The sequence below is a fragment of the Prorops nasuta genome, unplaced genomic scaffold (genome assembly GCF_024137725.1).
Source record: "Prorops nasuta isolate Cenicafe-Biocafe unplaced genomic scaffold, Cenicafe_Pnas_1.2 PNAS00003, whole genome shotgun sequence".
In the NCBI taxonomy this organism is placed as follows: domain Eukaryota; kingdom Metazoa; phylum Arthropoda; class Insecta; order Hymenoptera; family Bethylidae; genus Prorops; species Prorops nasuta.
The window spans coordinates 5,278,033-5,296,161 of record NW_027116800.1 but is presented as its reverse complement, the minus strand read 5'-3'; the positions used below and the strand labels follow the sequence as shown (position 1 = coordinate 5,296,161).

Below are 18,129 nucleotides of genomic sequence, written 5' to 3'. Positions count from 1 at the left end.
CAATTTTCCTCTATTTATTTCATTTAGTTCTTCGAATCTGGATTTATCTATAAATTTTTCGAGTCGATTGAAAGTTAACTGTTAACATTGTCGTCTGCTAGTTTGACAGCTGCGCAGTATCAGTTTTGTGCGAAGCCAAGGGTGAACCGCAGTGTAGAAGTGTCAATGGTGGTACACATATAAGCTCAACGATGCGGGTAGTTTATCAGTAAATTAATTATAATGAAAAGAAATTCAGTACGGCGAATATTCAGTAATTCCATGAAGAAATGCGTTATAACGAGCAGTTAGAGATGGAAGCGGAGGTTAGAGTTAAAGTAGAAAGATTAAATTTACTTGAAGCTGTTATGAATTTTCTTTTGAGAATGACGTGTCTGCATTACCAAAGTTAAAACCATAGTTGACGATTATTTAATAATAACCAAAGGTGCATAGAAGGTAATTATCTAGTCAAATTTTGACGACAAGAGACACGGTAGTATCTCGACGGCAAGTAGTTTTATAAAGTCCGAGACACACTACCATCTTTTACCCGAATATGTAATCGTATAATATACTACAAAATGCAAAAGTCTGTCATTTTTTGATTCTTAAATAAATGGAGATGTATTAGAATTAGTATTATGTTGTGGACCTGAGAACCACTAGTCTGAGTGCCTAAACTCAAAAGTTCAATTTTATGATTCTAGTCAAGAGTATCTAAGTGTCATTCTTGTGTGAAACTAAGGTATTTTATGCACTAAAATAAACTATATACAACTTCAATATGTTTAAATAAAACTATAAAGTATTATTACAAACAAGTATTAAACTGTTTTAGACTTATAATTTTATTTAAAAATGCATACTTAACTACCAAAAAATAATAATTAATTTATAGTTTTGAAGAAAAATATTATTTAGAATTTGAAATAAAGAATTATGTAAAAATTTTTATTGTTATTATGAACAACTATATAATAACACAAATACATGGAAATAAATAGTATGGAGAAAAGTGAACAGAATGATTTAACTGGCATAACAAACAAGACAAACATTTCGCCTAAATCAAAGCAGAAGAAAAAATCTCTATGTCATATTCTCATGAATAAAAAGACTAGAGTTGGATGTCTAGAAACCTCTTACAAGGATGGAAATTCAAACAAGACTTCTCGCATGGAAAATTCTCAACGTGGCTCTCATACTAGTACAAAGTTATCTTTATGCTGTGCCATGACTGAAAGAAGTAGAACTCCGCCACAAAGTCTAACAGTTAGCAGAATATCTCCAGTATCCATAAGTCATGCATCTGTAAAATCGGAATTAGCTTTCCCAAATGGAAATTGTTCAACCAATTTAATTTTGGATAATGAATCAATCAGTGTTGTAAAACATCAAGAAAACATGAAAAAAACCACAAGTATATTAATAGGAAAGGAGCAAAAAACTCCATATCCCGAAGGTAAGGGTATTACAATTATTTCTATTTACTCATAAGTGAAGATAAAGTAAATATTTATAAAGTAAGAAAAGGAGAATATGCAAGACTTTTTTTTTATTATTTAATTAATAGATATTAAATTTTATAAAAATATACAATTATCATTTGGATAATTTTATGGAATCCAAAAAATGAAAATTATATTGGTGATTATGAAATTTCATGCTGTAATACTGACGATGTACTGGAATTAATTGAGAATGCATCAAATCTTACTGCACCTCTTATAATATGTGTTGAGTAAGAAATGCCTAGAATGCCTGTTTGCAGACATAACCTTGTAAATCCCCACCATATGTTTAGTCATTATAGCCCACACCCACTCACATTTTGACAACAAATACAGTCCATCCATGAGGTTTGGTGTAGTAGTGACTTATCTAATTCAGTATAAATCTGATAGATTTCTGTTCAGTTAAGATTTACCATCCTATGAGGGAACATCTTAGTGTGACTCTAAAATTAATTGCACTGCTAATATTCGATAATGTCTGATTCAAGTTGCAAATCAAGAAAAAATTCATTCATTAGATCAATAGGAGGATTATTTAAAGTTAAGGATTCCAAGAAGAAAAATCAGTCCGTAGACAGTGGTGGTGAAAGCTCGGAGACAGTTAAAACAGTATTCGAAGTTTCCAAACCGGAGAAAGAGGAACAATTTATTAGCGTTAATGACAATAAAAATATTGTAGTTTCTTTGAGTGAAAATATAGCAAAGGCAGATGTTACCTCTCCTGGTAGGAACAGTACTTACCAATCCGGAGATAGGCATTTAGAGTTAAAAACCACTTTTTTAAATGAATCTGGTAGTATAGTAGCTTTTACAGAATATCAGAAAGATATTAGTTTTCTGGTGAAATCCATTGATTTACCTGAGCAAGTGCTTCAAGAGTTTCAATCAGATAGTGTTAGATTGACGAAGATAAATAAAAAGTTCATAACTAAAGAATCTAAAAATGTATCAGAGGAGAGTAGTGAAGATAGTGACTTCTCTGCAGAGTCCACAGAGGAATCATTCCAAGACACTTCTGAAGATGAGAATGAACGGCTTATTGATTCAGAAAGAACATTAAAGGATGATTACTTTACAAAGGGAAAGTATATCACTTATTTCTTCCTGGAAATGGAAAGGCAATTCTACGATCCTTCTGATGTATACAGTATGGTTACTTACCACACTGTTAATGACTCTGACAAACATGAGAAAGAAGGTACAATGCAAAATAAATGCAGTTTCTATGTTGTGAAAAATTTTATTCCAATGCTTCTTCCAATTTCTATTTTAATTTTGTATAATGCTTCTCAATGTTTTGTCATAATTACTGAACAGATTTTAGCATTACGTAATTATTTTAATTAAATAATTTTTTTCATTGAAAAAGCATACTTTAATGTACTAGAATGGATGTAATGTTAGCTTGAATGAAATGTGCTGAATAAGCTGAAATAATTTAAGATTATTACATATTATGCCATATAATTTTTATAAAGATGTATATGCTGCGCATTTTACTGCTTTTTTACTCTCAGTAAGATATCAGTAAGCAATAGGCACATGTATCTTGGTTAATTATGAATTATTTTCTTTTATTGTATACACAAAAGTTCTATTGTTTCTTGTTATCCTGATAGGAGCACGAGAGGTAACTATATAAATTATCTTTGCTTTTCTTAGTGTAAAGATAAGGTATTAAGTTTGCCATGGTCTCAAGATGGTAGTGGAGAAAATCCAATTTAGCAAAAATGTAATTTAATTTGAATCAGCTAGAGTCTCAATAGGTAGTAATTGAAGCAATTTGGTTTCATAAAAGAATCTTATTTATCAGATTATAAGTAGAATTTCTAGACATAAGTATAATTATAAACGTATTGCCATGCCCTTAGGTGATCAATACCTTTCGTCTTTTACAAAAAAGATAACGTTATCATTAGATAACGATATAATCGTTGCTGTTTTTCAGGTGATAATTCTTCAGAATCAATATCTCCGAGTATCTCTTCACATCTCAGACGAAAATTATTGCGCAGAAGGTCTGTGGATAATTTGGCAATAAAATCTCCGACAAATTCCATTAGGCACTCCAGTCCAGAGTCCGCAAAAAGTGTACCGATTCATTTAAAGTCCAGATCAACGTCGTATGATGCTATATCCAAAAGAAAAGATCATCCACATGGAGCTGGATCTTCCACGGACAGTTTAGCTAAACAGTCCTTAATCGCTGCGCATATAGTAAATTTAATACCAACTCAAAAAGCTCGGGAAAGGTAAGAGAAATAGTAAAATTATAGGCATTCAAAGCTGTATAAGTGGGTGTTAATATTTCCATGTTTCATAGAAATTTTCTACATGGAAGAATAGCAGCGAATTCCTTACTGGGCTCATTGGAGCTCGAAAAGGTGTTGCCGAATCGAGAACTGAAGATATTCATTGGTACTTGGAATATGAATGGGCAAACACCACCGAAAGAATTGAATGATTTCATGCTGCCGTCCGATGTTGAAATGATTCCCGACATGCTAGCAATCGGTACCCAGGAATCTTGCTCGGAGCGTAACGAATGGGAGGCAGCTCTTCAGGAAACTTTGGGACCTTCGCATGTTTTATTGAGCAGTGCTAACCTTGGTACACTGCATTTGGCATTGTTCATCAGAAGGGACTTAATTTGGTTTGTCTCTATACCAGAGGAAGACAGCTTCTCCACGAGAACTGGTACGGCCTTCCGGACAAAAGGCGCCGTAGCCTTGGCACTAATGCTCTTTGGTACCAGCTTTCTATTTGTCACCGCACATTTGACCGCTCACCAGGATAAAGTAAAAGAGAGGGTCAATGACATTAAAAGAATCGTTAGAAATCTGGATCTTCCCAAAGACTTACCCACTAAACATAAGAATAAAGGTAAAAGAATAATAAAAGTCACATAAAGATTTTTCCCCAATTATCATTGCTCTTAATCGAAAATTTCTATATCAAATCTCAGACGTGACCCAAAATTTCGATTGCGTCTTTTGGTGCGGTGATTTAAACTTCCGATTGGCACAACCACGACAGGAAGTAATACAATGGGTCACAGATACTAGCTTCCCGCAGGAAAATCCAATTAATCTACAAAAGGACCAACTGAGAACAATATTGAACGAAGGCTCAGTGCTACGTGGTTTCGAGGAAGCACCTATTTTGTTTCCACCAACTTATAAATACGATCCAGGCACACAAACTTTCGACTCCAGTAGTAAACAGCGAACACCCGCTTATACGGATAGAATCTTATTCAAGGGCAAAGGTCATACGAAGGGTTACATTAGACGACTAAGTCACGAAAGTACAAATCTTCATAAAGATGGAGCTATTGAGTGTCTGGTTTACGACTCTGTGCCTAGTATTTGCACCTCTGATCACAAACCTGTCTGGGGTGTATTCAAAACTACCGTGAGACCTGGAATTGATACGTGAGTAATTTCCATAAAATCTAAACCACTTTGTCTGCTGTAATTTTTACAGTGTAAATCGTGTAAAATATTACTATAGTATAAACGGTTCATAATTTTTCGTAGAATGCCTCTTGCAGCTGGTCTGTTTAATCGAGAGATTTATTTGGAAGGAATTAGAAGACGAGCTGCGGCTATGGATGACTCTCTGGGGACGTCTAAAGTTTGCTCCTTACAGTAATTTACCTTCTTTTTTATTTCATACATACCTACTGTTAGTAATACACGATTATTATTTTGTTTTAAAAACGTAGTCTGTTTTTAAAAGGGAGGAACTTACGTTACCTGCAGTTTATTGTTTTTTCATTGATTTTTATTTTAAGAGGTGAGTGGTTTTAATGTTTATCTCCTTTCGCATAAATGTTTCTTTTTTATTTATTTTTCTAAGTCTTTATGGAGATCAATTCCAATGAAATTTAGCTGTGGTGTGATTTAACAATTTTCCACTAGACAAAGTACGTATTGATTTATGTATGTATAGGTCTAGATAGTAGGAAGAAGAAAAATATTGTTGAATTGCTAAGACTATAAATGTAGAAAATTCCTTAGTGCTTAAGGTTTCTTGTCTGTAAATGTATACATTTTTTATTTATGTTTCTAATAGAGTTTGAGAATAGATGGACTTTGCAATTGAAACTTAGGGCCAAACTGAACTTCGATACTTTTAAAATATACTCTGTTGTTTGTTTAATTCTAGCTTGGTTTAGTGGGACCATCCACACAATAACAAAAAATTTGGATGATTCATAAAAGTCTGGTACTTGTTTAGATGCTTGGATGTTTAGTAATAATAAAGATAGTCAATTCCGCGAAAAAGTTCAGGGAGTGCTGCTAAATTGTTAATATCATATGTGACAAATGTAAGGCTTTTGTTTCAAAATATTTTAATAATTATAAAAATGCGTCTAGTCAGTCGTTGACAATGCAATATAGACAAGTATTTATAAATCCTAATATACAAATTATTATTATACAGTATTATATCGTACATTACATGAAATCCAAAAATCTAGCAAATAGCGGAATACCAAAATGGTATAAGAATGCTTATAAAATTGCATTAAATGTGTTTTTTCAAGGTTATATATTAAAGAATAAGCAACTGTAGGTTAGATGAATCAAGAAAAAGTCTCTAACTTTTAAAGAGATATTGAAACTTAAAATGAGAAAGGCCAATTGCTGAGATTAGATAATGTAACTGTTCCACTTGCTCTACTCAGCCATTTGTGTCTGATAAGGTATATATTTATTTAGAAGAAAAATAAATACTTTATAGAATAAATTAAGATATTCTGCATTGTAAAAGTTGACCGTAAAAACTGTTGTAATTTTTAGTTAAGGGAAAGATTAGCTAAAAGAAGACTAATTTTACCAAATTATTTAAAAAGACATTATTTTTAAGATATAAGTAGCTAATATTGATTTTAATTGGAATATGATGAGCAACTTGCCTTAACCATGCCTTACCTGGTCGAGAGGAGTTACATAATTATCACTGTGCTTAAGAGTAGCTTTGCATCAACTTTATTTACATCTAACGATCATGCGCTTGTTGTTAATTGAACGTCTCATAACACAGACTTCCTGGCCTAGCGAGAGTAGAAACGTTTGATATGTATACGTCCAGTTAATTGATCAAATGCCCGGGCGCTCAGCAATTTACATTAAACGTGCGTAATTTTTGTATTGAAAAAATTTTTGTTCGATCCCCAATGCTTCGTTATGGGTTACCCAGTCGAGCGAGCGCTGTCGTTTGAAAAGTTTTCACTATTATAGTCAAATTATTCTTGTAAGACTGTCTCTCAGCATGAACGTTTCTTTCCCCTTTTGTTAGACTATAATATATCGTATCTACTATAATATATTGTTATACTGTGATAAAGTTGAGAAAGAAAAGGAAATTTGATGAGGTCGAACGCACACGTGATCAGGAGTAAGATGTACACAGGTCGATGGAAATCTATGAAAAAGAATAATGGATACTTTGTAAACTGCACTAGAAATAAAAAGACGAGCATTGAATTGTACGCGAATATGCAATTGTCTGCATATATGCTTAAATAAAAGACACAAAATTTAATCCTAATATGTGTAATCTATTCTCCCTTCACGCCTCTCTTGCACAAACGAAAGAAAACAGTACAAAAATACAGAAATATTTTGAAAAGTGATATGACCTCTGAGCAAGAGACCATAGGCCGGCATCTTGGGAGATCTGCAGGACCGATAAAATCCGGCCATCGTCGGATAAGAGCGAGGGGGTTACCGAATAAGGAGTTTCGTCGGTCGCGTGAATTCCGTAGCGTCGACGAGAGATTACGCTAGGGTGGGTGCGCGTGAGTGGGGCGAGGTTGCAGCAGCAGCAGTAGCAGCAGCACATCAGCAGCGGTACATTGGGGGTAGAAGTGGATGAGGGGGTGTACGAAGGAGGGTGAGGGTATTCGTACGTACACGACGAGAGAATCGATCTAAAACTAGGAGTCGCCGCAGTAATCGCCGGGAGGAAGCCACTGTAACAATTTGCTGCTGTATGGTCTGGCGAAATCTTAAGATCGGCGGTTGTTGTACGGGTGGTGAGCCGTTAGAATGAGGTGCTCCCGGTGGCTTCGCGTATGGCCGGCACGTTAATATTGGGCGGCGGGAAAAGAGGAACGAGGAGGAGGACGAAGGGGAAAGCAAAAGGGAGAGAAGGTGGAAGAGGTGAATGTTGAATCGGGCAAACCTGTGCCAAATCCCATCGAGCAGTCCCGTGTCCGTGGAGTGCCAGAGAGGGAGGATCATCGTGGGTGGGTGGACGGCAGCACGCGATAATGCGACGTGCAGTTGCTCCTTCGGAATAAGTGATTGCTGGGACGGTCCCTTACCTGCAGGGATATGACGTAATGGCAAGAGAGGTAGGCCACCAAAGCCATTCATTGACACGAACCCCTTTTCTATATACCCTACACCCCCACCCCCTCAACCCTCGACCCTCAACCATCCACCATCCCTGCTCCCTTTCTTCTCATATACAAAAATTTCTTTGCTTCTTCAGCCCGTTTGCTCGGTAGAGTCGCAGTTTGGATTATTCGGCTGATTTATTTATGGGTCGGCGAGGGCATTTCGCGCTTCCGGGGGGAAATGTTCTCGTGCAAGTATAGTGCCAAGTATACTATAGAGACTACCCGGCGGACCCTTCCCAGTTACAAACAGTTCGCGTGACCCAGTTCCCTCGCGACGTGACCTCGTGACACGATCCTCCCACCATCGGAAGGGATGATCCGTCGAAGCTGCACACAGTCAGGCCAACACGGAAAACCGTTTCCACCCTTGGAACACCTCGGACTGCTGACAAAAAATACCTAGAACGTTGAAGCAAGCTGCTGCATAAAACAACCGTTCGATTCGTCTCACCCTCCGATCGAGACCCATCCCTCCCCTTTAATTTATTTCTACCACCTCCTCTCCTCGCGTCTCTCTATCATCATTCATCCCATCGCTCTCGGGCCAATGCACTCGACAATTTTATTTATTACTCCCGCTCGAAGATATATGCATGCACGTTATCAGTGCTATTTGTCTGACAAAGATCTCGCGTCGTCTCAACTTTCCAAAATGACGACGCTCTTCTCAGAGTCTTCGACTCTTCCTCATCTTCGCCGATCAATTGCCATTGTTCCAGCCTGCTTTTCTACTTCCTCCATTTCCTCGCGCTCTTTCGAGTAATTTTTATTCGTTACTCGAGAACGATTGAATCAGGTCAGTGTTTTCGACCATAAGTTGCGCCTGCGCCTGCGCCCTTCACGCTTAGCGCCACCCTGTTAAAAACTAGGGACAACCCAAACATAATATTCTCTCGTTGGTCTCGTATTATTCTAATGGCACTTATGCCTCGTGTGAGTTAACTTGACCGAGAGAGGGAGTGAGAGAAAAAGGGCGAGGGAGAGAGAGAGAGAGGGGGAGGGAGAGAGAGAGAGGGGGAGAGAGAGAGAGAGAGAGAGAGAGAGAGGGAGAGAGAGCGCGAGTGCAGGGAAAACCTTAAAGAGAGTCGTGGAGGCTTCAGCTGGAAAGCAGGCCAATCCAGGCTAGGCCAATCCAGAGCAGAAGAGAAGAGAGCAGAGCAGGCCAGACCGACTTTTTGCCAGTCCTGACCTATTAAAGGCCACTTTAGGATGTCAAGTGCCAGTGAAATTCATGCCCATGAATCATCATCGATCAGTGATGTTCAGTGATTGCCCAGGCGACGAAATATCGTGCCCTACTGTCGCTCGAAACCTCCCACGCCACCGTTAAAACATGATCCTTCTCGACCTTAACGATGTCAACGAAGTAAGCGCGGCCAAGCTGATTTTCCATCCATTAGCCCACATCTCTCCTCTACCTCCAATTATCACTATCTCCACTTATTATTCTTTCTTGCAATTTACTTATCGCTATATAGCTTGCTCGAGCTTTTAGTGGACTTGGGATATCCCTATTTGGCCCTGTATGTCCTAATTTTGTGGATTTTCGCAAATCTTTCGTCAGATACTCGCTGTCGATTCTTCGCTTTTCTCCTTGGATTTAGCGCTCGTCTCGTTTTTATCCTCGGGAACAAGTAACGTCGAAAAATTTGCTTATTGGAAAAAGGGAAAATTGCAAATAAGACCAATGTGCTGCTCTGTGGTTATATAGTATCTGTATATATACACTTATATAGTACATATATACACACACATACACACACATATATAGGGTAACCCTCTAATCTATTCCCGCGCCTTTACGAAGAATCTAGCTTCGATTTCAATCGGTTGCAATTTTATCGCACTCGCCTTATAACGACCAGTGTCTCTTTTTCCTGAAAATCCGTGAAATTAAATTGGAAACTCTTATAGAAAATGGAATTTTAACTTAATCAGCTGATCGACGTACGCGATTCCTGGGTGGGCAATTGGATTCTAATGACTGCTGGATAAATTGCTCCGTGCGAGTCCATGAAAACGAATGGGGATGGAAAGTTGGTCGAAAATGGAGAAAATGAGAAAAGATGGGAATTTGTAAGTTTTCGCGAATGATTAAACTGACTGGAATCTAATGAGAATTTCCAGGTGATTCGGAATGTGTGACTCGTGGTTGACACGGAGGAAAATTGAAAGAAACTAATGTCGGTCATTTAAAGGTAGAGCCTCTTTCGGCGCAGCATCCCATGTAATCGAACATCGTTTAACAAACGATCAGAGTGGCAAAAATAAGCGTACCTTGAAAAATCCGATAACGAGCTATAGAGATCAAGTACAGTGAGTGAATCCCAGATCCGGTGTAATAAATTCATCCGATAATCAAGTTCCACTTACGGTGTATGACGGACTTTCTTCATCAGCCGTTCTACTTAGTTAGGTAGAGCGTGGAAAGGATGCGGGGCTAAATTACTTTCCTGCTGACCCGGTATGGACACCCCATTTAACATGTAGGCGATAAGCATTTTCCATGCCCAGTTTCATCCACCCCACCTCTCTCCACCTATAAACACACGAGCACACGTACCAGCCTCACCTTCAATTTATCTCGCAATTAATATCCCTGACGGCCTTTTTTACATCCCTTTCCCCACCCGCGGAAGTCAAATTTCCACCTGGAAATTCATAATCTAGCAATTATTCATGTAAAAATCTACTATTTAAGAATCTCGTGAAACGGTCATCCAGCTTAGATCTGGAGCGCTTGAAAATTAAACTTTTTCTCCTTCTTTTTGTTTGTGATTTTTTAGACGGTTTCAAATGACTCTTGATAATTCTCTCAATAATTATTTTCGTATTATTTACGAGGGGTTAAAAATTACTTTTGAAATACGACTTTAGCAAATTGTAGGATGAAAACTTTAGTGGACTCGTGCATTCGTCAAAGAAATATCCGTGTTTAAAGTTACTCCGTTATCTCTCTATTGTAGTTGCGCACCTACCTTGCGAAGCTGCTGCAGTATACTTCTTGCTAGGCTAGTGTATTCGTCTATAAACGCATTGACGCAATCCAATTGCTACTATAGACAATTAAACTTGAGTAAAATCGAGGCAATGCACTTTTTCCAATTAATCCTCGTCTTTCGGAATTTAAATAAAGACCCTTAAATTCGATTTAAACGCGAGAGATAGGGGAGGGGGTGGAAATGTCGAGATTAATGTGTTAACATGCTGGTCAGTAAGAATAATCCAATTATCGTACAATAGATAAAGAAATAAATTGCTAGTTTCGTAAAATTGTGAATTTTTGTTCAGGAGTTACGGAGCAAGAGACCTTTTAAGATATGGGACAGCTGGCGTAACGTGAGGAAAGGATTGGTCGTTAGCAATTTTGAAGAGTTAATACACAGGGGTAAGAAAGTAATGGTGCGGTAGAGTTTGGGGTTGTAACGAAAGAGTTGTGTATTAAGATTTATCGTCGACTGTTTTTAGGTAAGGAGAAGCTGGGAGTGCCACAAAACGAAAATGTATCTTTAGTACTGGAATCGGACGGAACGCAGGTGGAAGACGGGGAATACTTGAAGACCCTAGCCAATAACACGATATTGCTTCTATTACGGCATGGTGAACGGTGGTGCCCGACTGGCGTTGACATCATACGCGCAGGTATATCATTTCTTCGTTTTCTATTACTTTTACTTCTCCTTCTCTCCCTTGACTGATTTCCGCAATTTCTCAAACCGGGAGCTCGTGCGAAAATTCAATTTCCGGACAATTTCACAAATAGGAGACACGAGAAGAGAGTATAGAGGGGGTAAGGGCTAGGGGGGGGGGCGGTGGAGAGATTAAAATAAAAGAATGGCGTCAAAGGGGGTACAAGAGGGAACTATAAGATGACTGGATTGGTTGCTTTCAGCGATATCGGCGATCCCGAAAATAGTCTGCGAGACGATCCATGCGCTGGAGCTGCACGATGAGACGCCATCGTGGAAAATCATGGACAATAAGGGTCGGGTCACGGTGGTCTTGCACTGGGACCAACGCTCGTCGTCGTCGCAGGTGCAGCAGCCAAAGGCGCAGGACGCCCAAAGCTCCAAGTACTCGCCCACCAAAAAAGCCGATCTGAGCAGCTCCCAAAGGCCATCCCTGGTTATCCAGACCAGCCTCGACAAGCTCAACTACGGCAAGCCCCATCTACCTGGTGAATTGGGCGCCGGACGCTTCACCAGTCCGCAAATCACTGTGATAAATCATGATGACATGGTAAAAAGGAATCACGTAAATTTTAATCCTTTAATATCAATCCTGCATGCTACTTTATATCGATCTCCACTGAAACAAGTGGATCCTAATGGTAAACGCAACGAGTGACCTTGAACTTTTGTAATAGCAGCAGCAGCAGCAGCAGCAACAGGCGCAATCTCACATGCCACCGAGGTTGGTGAAACAAGGGACGAATTCCTTCGACAGCACGACCATACACATTCACACGGCCGAGTGCTCGAATCACATTCATCAGCCACAGGCGAGAAACGGGAGTCCTGTGAACGGTGGAGACGGCGTCGGTCCCGGAGAGTGCGATTTCCACTGTTGCGCGTTACACGAGGAAGGTAGAAGGATCGCTGTGCACAAATCAGTGGCGACCTCACCGATTCAGGACGCTCAGCATCAGTATCAGCAGCAGCAGCAGCAGCAGCAGCAACATCATCATCATCATCAGCAGCAACAGCAGCAGCAGCAGCAGCAACAAACTCAGACCCCAACGCCGAGCCCTCAGCCACCGTCTAGTCTCTCGGACGGTACCAGAAGGTCAATGATAAAGGGTCACGTGAGATTTCGTGACACCGCGGACGAGGAGGGTGGTACCTCGCGGCCTGGGAGCAACGGTGCCGGCAGCAGCTTCCACCTTCATCATCATCATCATCACAATCATCATCAGGAGCACGACAGTTCCGAGAGCGAGACGGAGAACACGATTATGGAGGACGAGATCGTCACCTCGGAGAAGTTCCTGCTGCTGATCGACCAGCTGACCGTCGAGCAGAAGCATCATCTCAGCATCAAGGACATCGGCATTATCCTCGAGAGGCTAAACTCCAAGATCCTCGACGTGGAGAGGCTCGATCGGGAGAGCGAGAGCGAGGAATGCTACAATTGGACGATCAAGGCCATCATCCGTGGCAACGTTCTCAGGGAGTTGGGCGTCATCTACAATGGGAATTACTACGCCATCTCCGAGCATCCTGGCTACAAAGAGGAGTCCGAGGAGAATAACGAGGATAACGAGGAGGAGGAGGAAGATAGACTTTAATATGACGCGCGCTGTTTTACTAGATAGATAGATAGATAGATAGATAGATTATACATCTATTAATGGTTATTATTATAAAATAGTATGTACCAATTCGGGTGGGACGGAAGGACTCTTGAGAAAGAGGTTGCGAGGTTCGGGGTACTCTTCTGGTACTTTCACCTCGATGGATCGAGAGAGAGAGAGAGAGAGAGAGAGAGAGAGAGAGAGAACTGTAAGCTTAGCTCTAAAGACGGTTGTTGACACATGTACTTATTAAATAGTATGTATACTTGTAGGAAAGATTTTTGGGATTACGGACGAAAGTTCCGTAACCGTCCACAACACTGCCCTATTAAAAACTGGAGGAGCAGAAGGAGAGGGAGAGGGAGAGGGAGAGGGAGAGGGAGGGGGAGAGAGAGAGAGAGCAACGGGGACAATTGCGAATAATAGAAATTACAAGGGTACGGTCTTTCGGCTCGTTATACCCCCGGCGTAGAGGGGGTTGTTAAGGGGTTGGAAGGTCAAAAACCTCAACTTCGCCGTTCTCCCTTTTTAACATTCCTCCGACACGATTTCACATCCCTCTGGGACTTTCGGGACTTTCGACTCTTCTTTCTTTTTCGGGCTTTCGCGCGCGGCTCGCATTTCTCCTACCTGATCCCCTCTCCCTCACTCCTTTTGCATAATACCTTCGGGACGTCCTCGCGCATCACGAATACACGTGCGAGGCTTTTATCGCTCGCCTCATCGGTTCTCAAGAACGTTTGATCCGCTCGACTCGGGGATACTCGAGTTCCTTGAGGACAGCGATCAACTTCGCCAGAAGAATTAACAGGATTTTATTATAACACTATAAATAGAGAAGGAATACCGTAAACAAAGAAGGGTGAAATTTAATTGTTAATCGCCGACGCAAATTTCGGATTTTCACCTCCGAATTATACTGTCTGAGCTGTACCCACTATTTCACCTTTTCAAATGACACACACACACACACGCACGCACAATACATACACACATGTACACGTAATTGGAAAAAATTGACGGGATAACACGTAAAGATATATAATGTACGATATACATAGTTCATCATTGAGAATTTACGTTAGCGGAGATGTAAGCTAAATAAGTGATATTGTAAGGGGAAAATCGGCGAGTTCCGAAAACTTTGCAATTTTAATATATTTCTATTGTAAGTCGATGAAGATTACGCGACGACAAAGTTTTTCGGCAATTTGAGGGAAACAGCCTGACTCGAGTATACAAGGGAATAAGACGAAGAAGTATAGAAAAAGAAGAAGAAGATGAGAAACAGAGAAGAAGCGTGTCGCGCTGCCAACTTTGTAATTACGCGTACGGGCACACGTACATGGGTGCTTTTTCGTACGTGTGCGTGTACGGTATACATATTATATATATATACACACACACATATATATATAGCATTATAGTATATATTCTCGGGGACTCGTCGATGAATTTTTAGGAGCCCCAAGGTGATTGGTGGCTCCCCATCTTCCTCCTACGACGAGTCCCCATCGCGTTTCCATGTCCGCGATTGACAGGCGCAGATTTTTCTACGCGAGTAGGTGATGATATTTTTTTATCGATTATGTTTCTCGCGATTGATCGGAATCATTGATGGACGATGGTTATATACGATTATGCCGACAGGTTTATTCGAGTGTTGCGAGGCGGTCGTGAAAAATCTGCGTCCGGCAAAATTCATCTCGGGCGTGTGCGAGAGACGCGGCTCAATTGTTACGCGCGACCGTACATACGGGGGCTGAGAGGAATAATTAGTGGGGATAGGGGAACGATAGAGGGACGCGAAAGGCAAATCAGGAGCTCATCGCTCCCTAGAGAGGTGTAGGGGCGAAATGCGAAAAGCGCAGCAAATACCGGATCGGCCAATCAGCAGCTTCCACAAACCCCTTGCCTTTCGATAGTCTAGTTTGATTCGTCCTCTACCAGCCAATGTTACTCTGTGCCAACGAACTATGCATACATTTCATGTAAACTCTTTTATCTATTCATTCCTCTCTCTTCAGGCTGGACTCGCTTGTCATTGTCGATTCAATGATTTCCTCCTGAAAGAACAGACTTGGATCGCGCATACTATCTCTTTATCAATTTTTCCCTTCAGCCTCCCACTTCATTCGAGAATTTTCTATCACAGACTCTTCAATTTTTATTTTCTCGACTATTTTTAACCATCATTTGTCAGGCCAAAATCTGCTGGATCTACGATTCAGTATATATTTGCTTTTCTCTTTTGGGAAATATCTTTAATATCATAAAAATAAATCACACGAATTCTTTGGAGAGCAATTGATTTTCCCTTCGCTTCTTTTCGTCATCTCAACTGATATTATTAATGATAAAAAGTATTTGCTGTGCTAGTCGCGTTTTCACTGGTACTCGTCGTCGACCTCGAGGTGAAAAATACTCTAGACTGATTAATGTTAACGCGAAAATATCTGCCAATGATAATTGCATGAGAATATCGATGCGCACTGTGTAAATTAAACGCAAACAATCCTTTAATTAATGGATAAGTTTAATCTTACGAATCTTCAAGGCTATTCTCAGTTTTAGCATTTGAATTTTAGAATACTGTATAAAAGAAGAAAAGACAAAGTTCAAAAGGTTCTTTCACGACTAGTATAAATCGACTTCTGTTCCTAGAAAGATCGAAAACTTTATTGTTGTTGTTATTGTTGTTAAATTAAGCTGGTCGACTCTCAGTTTTTTTTTTCTTCCTTCTAACCTTCCTCTTTTCTCTTCATTATGATATTGTTATTGTATTACACACACCCCTCACACGTACACATACATACACATATAATTATATAAATACATATACATAACATGTTATGTATCACGTAGCTTTCAGCGTTCTTTTCAAGAAAGTATAAGTTTGAGATATCGTGCCAATATAATGTACTATAAAGTTTCACACTAATCATCATTGCTATATAATCAATCGTTATTTCTTAACCCGATAGTTCACTGGCTTTAATTGCGAAATTGGTTGCTTATTTATTATGCCTTTTTCATTGGATGATAAAACATCCAACGCCTGTTTTCTTATTTCTTTCAATCCTTGTAAGATCTGTAATTTGAGAGAGGATTGACATCTGTTATAAACAGAGCAAGAGGAAGAATAAGATTGAGAAAAATTATTTAACTAAAACAAAGAGCAATTTTGAAAATGGTAATTTACTGACATCACTCGCTGAGAGGTGTCAAGACGCTCTACTAAATAATACATAAGTATGATGTAAAACATATACACATACCTAGAGAGAGAGAGAGAGAGAGAGAAAGAAGCATAACATTGTTATTCAGATATGTGAAAGTATACATGCATGATTGACGGCTGAAAATGGGACATTGCTTTTTCTCAGAAATTACTTAACGTAGCACAGATAAAGTTTAACAAAAATTTGTATATCTCTTATTTCCATGTTTATTGCGATCACCTCTCATTTTTTTATGTTGATTGATAATGTAATTAAAAAAATAAAATGATTGTCTATAGAAATAATTAGATAGTGAACAATGTTCTGTTAAAAATATGTTATTTATGAACAAAAAATTGGCTACGTTCAGTAGCTACTGTGAAAAAGCGTATACGATGATATAATTGTATATACTATTATACAGCATAATAATAATGAAATAATAATAATATTAAAATAATAAACGAATAATCACACGAATATCGCAATCCTACTGTGCACTGTCAGAAATGAAACATAAATGAGTAGCGCAGAAATAAGGTTTTTTAAGCATTACGAAATAATGTACTGACTTTTTAAAAAACAAACAAGAAAAAAAAATACAAAAAAAAACGTTTTATGACGTTACCGGGTATAGTAAATATATAACAATATAAATATAAATATATAAATAAAAGCGAAATTAACAAATGAATGAGATAAAGGTATAATATAATAAATGAAATATGTATACACACACATACATGCACGATACCTATGTTTTGAGTGCGAGAAAGTTTAAAAAAAGGAGAATGTAAATATTACTCTGGTGCATACATATATATATCTATCTATACTGTGTGTATCTATATATTTATCTATATATACGTATGCACTTAGGACGAATAATAATGAAGAATAATAAAGCAGAAAATGGGAGAAAAGTCGAGTTCGATGCGAAAGATTTTAGCGACCAATAAAATTGTGTGGTATCAGGAAGAAGGTCAAGAAACAGGAATAAGCAAAACTTGAGTTCTGAAGTCTGTTGTGAGAATGTTCCGCGCTGTCGAGCTTATAGATAATCGTTAATTATTTAATTGATTGATGCTGGTCATGTGGATTTTTTACAATGAGTACTAGTGCGGGAGGGGAAGGGGGGAGGGGCGGGGGATTCTTGCACAAGGATCAATGGGGATAGGGTTAAGAAGCACGACACAAGGAGGTGGGTGGGTGGATGAGTTTTAGAAAAAAGTGGCGGACGTGGCATTACTCGCAGGATTTTTGAGGGCAAAGTAGTTTTGTTTCTCTTGATTGCGGATTAATATGCAGCCAAATGTACCTAATATACGTAAATAAATAAATAAATAAATAAATCAGTGGATTGAAAAGGGGACACCGGGGTATGAGCTTCTTGATGCTTTGCGGACACGTACGTTCTGCTGACTCTCGGTCGTCGCGCCTCCTTTCTCTTTAAAGGTTCTTCTTTTTCTCTTTCTTTTGCTCTCTTAATTACGATGCTATATACAAGACAGTATTCTTCCAACACTCTCCTTATCTTTATTTGATCCTGGTACGAAATATTCCTGTAAAAAACCCCTATCCACTGTACTATTATTTTACTGAAAGGACACCCTGCGATCGATCGTGAAAAGGAAGAGCATAAAGCCTGGATCGTCGAGATTTTTGAAGGTAAGTTCTGTTTTTGACCAATTTCTCGAGGTATAT

General features: G+C 39.1%; 2 protein-coding genes across 8 annotated transcripts; both read left to right on the top strand.

Moving 5' to 3' along the window:
• Positions 1–172: 172 nt before the first annotated feature.
• INPP5E (Inositol-3-phosphate synthase) lies at positions 173–5,977 on the top strand. 5 transcript variants are annotated; one of them, XM_066747345.1, is made up of 7 exons: positions 173–727; positions 987–1,444; positions 2,482–2,694; positions 3,445–3,748; positions 3,820–4,379; positions 4,462–4,930; positions 5,036–5,977. In XM_066747345.1, the coding sequence occupies exons 2-7, from the start codon at positions 988–990 to the stop codon at positions 5,148–5,150; spliced, it is 2,118 nt and encodes a 705-aa protein (XP_066603442.1). In that variant the 5' UTR covers positions 173–727; position 987; the 3' UTR covers positions 5,151–5,977. The 5 variants fall into 5 exon arrangements, with proteins under 5 accessions (XP_066603442.1, XP_066603441.1, XP_066603440.1 ...); XM_066747344.1 differs by having other exon boundaries at positions 821–1,444; XM_066747343.1 differs by having other exon boundaries at positions 173–1,444.
• Positions 5,978–7,488: 1,511 nt separating this feature from the next.
• Drep2 (DNA fragmentation factor-related protein 2) lies at positions 7,489–13,542 on the top strand. Of its 3 annotated transcripts, none has more exons than XM_066746730.1 (5): positions 7,489–7,863; positions 11,203–11,299; positions 11,380–11,553; positions 11,804–12,150; positions 12,284–13,542. In XM_066746730.1, the coding sequence occupies exons 1-5, from the start codon at positions 7,852–7,854 to the stop codon at positions 13,196–13,198; spliced, it is 1,545 nt and encodes a 514-aa protein (XP_066602827.1). In that variant the 5' UTR covers positions 7,489–7,851; the 3' UTR covers positions 13,199–13,542. The 3 variants fall into 3 exon arrangements, with proteins under 3 accessions (XP_066602827.1, XP_066602826.1, XP_066602825.1); XM_066746729.1 differs by having other exon boundaries at positions 12,281–13,542; XM_066746728.1 differs by having other exon boundaries at positions 12,278–13,542.
• Positions 13,543–18,129: the final 4,587 nt, after the last annotated feature.